The 1,524-nt window shown below is 33.1% G+C and overlaps 1 protein-coding gene across 1 annotated transcript; it reads left to right on the forward strand.

The window, feature by feature from the left end:
* Positions 1 to 325: 325 nt before the first annotated feature.
* Positions 326 to 1,524, forward strand: LOC121812401 (coiled-coil domain-containing protein 106-like; the record flags this gene model as incomplete). The annotated part of the gene is given in 2 exon segments (XM_042214492.1): positions 326 to 526; positions 757 to 1,524. Coding segments are annotated over 2 exon segments (524 nt in total), but the record flags the coding sequence as incomplete, so codon positions are not given.

The following is a 1,524-nucleotide window of genomic DNA, read 5'->3' on the forward strand; positions in this document are numbered from 1 at the left end:
CATTTTAGGTGGGGGAACTTGCACAATCGGTGGCTGACTAAATACTTTTTTGCCCCACTGTATGTAATATATATATATATATATATATATATATATATATATATATGATATTATATATGTATATATATATAATGTGTATGTGTATATTGTGTATGTATATATATATATATATGTGTATATATGTACACCTTATTCACATGATGATTTTCTATAACAAAATCCTCATTCTCTTTAAGCACATAAGCTTACTAAATCATCAATTGTGTAATTGAAAAACAGGGGACTTGTTTCTAAAACCAGCCATTTTGTTGTTTGCATCCTGCAGAGCAACCTAAAGACGAACCATTCAATGATCCATTTTCCTCGAAGGCTTCTGAAAACTCAGATTCATCTTTCGCATCTTCATCTGTATCGTCTGTGTGGTCATCCTCATCTTCATCCCCAAAGAAGCGAAAGCACAAATACAAGAAAAAGCATTCAAGAGCCAAGAAACCCAAGAAGGAGCAGAAGAAGCTCCGGCAGCGTGGTGAGCAAAAGATTTTGGAAGAGAAGATTTTACAGAAGAGGATACTATAAATGTGACATAAAAGATAGTATTATGATTTTAATTTGTTCTAAAAACTACTCTGTGTTCGCTACGTCATATATACATATCTATCTATCTGTCTGTGTATATATATATATATATATATATGTATAGATTAGTATGCTTTGAGCATTTGCTTTTCTAATTATTTGCTTTGTTTTCATTTTCAGTTCAAACGCCAAATGACATTGTGCAGCGATACAAATCCCTCCTCAAGACATTTCCAAAGACGAAGACCATGACCAAAGCTTTTCAGAAGCATGGGCTCGACAGGAACACTGTTGTGTCCACTTCATCAGTTGGGGAGCTTGCTATTGCGGTCCCCAATGTGTACCAGGAGCTACTGTCCAACAGGCCTAGTGGAGAGACGGTACTAGCTTTTGCTAAGCGATGTGAGGCTGCAATTCAAGGCAGTGATGAAGTAAAAAACAAAATAGAAAGTATGAAGGCCGCTGGTACTTTGCTTCCAATTCGAAGAGGGAAATCTGTCTGAAACCCTAATTTGTTCTAAGTGGTTTTGTTTTTTTGAGCATATTGAACTGAAGAAAAGATCTGCAAAACCAATCATTTTTCAAAGATCTGTTCACATATTTGTTGAGTTTCCACACAACTAAGAGATTTACCTGTTAGTTTATTTTAGTGTTTTTTTTTTAATGTTTTGATTTGTATAAATGTGTGTAGAGTAAATAATACAGCTGTGCAGTTTCAGTTAAGGTATAATAATTTATTATATAATAATTATTATAATTTTCCTTTGTTTTATGCCAGTGGTGAATTTAGGGATGGGATTTGTTTCCTTAATATAGTTTTAGCTATCTTTAAAAGGCTTGTATATAAGTTTAGCAATGCTAAATAACTGTTGGTGCTTTATACTTTTTATAGTAATGCCCAGTAATACTTTGTTTGTTGATCATAAATAAATGTTGACATGTTTTAAA

Source organism: Haplochromis burtoni, unplaced genomic scaffold (genome assembly GCF_018398535.1).
Source record: "Haplochromis burtoni strain Fernald_Lab_line unplaced genomic scaffold, NCSU_Asbu1 Contig_574, whole genome shotgun sequence".
Lineage (NCBI taxonomy): Eukaryota > Metazoa > Chordata > Actinopteri > Cichliformes > Cichlidae > Haplochromis > Haplochromis burtoni.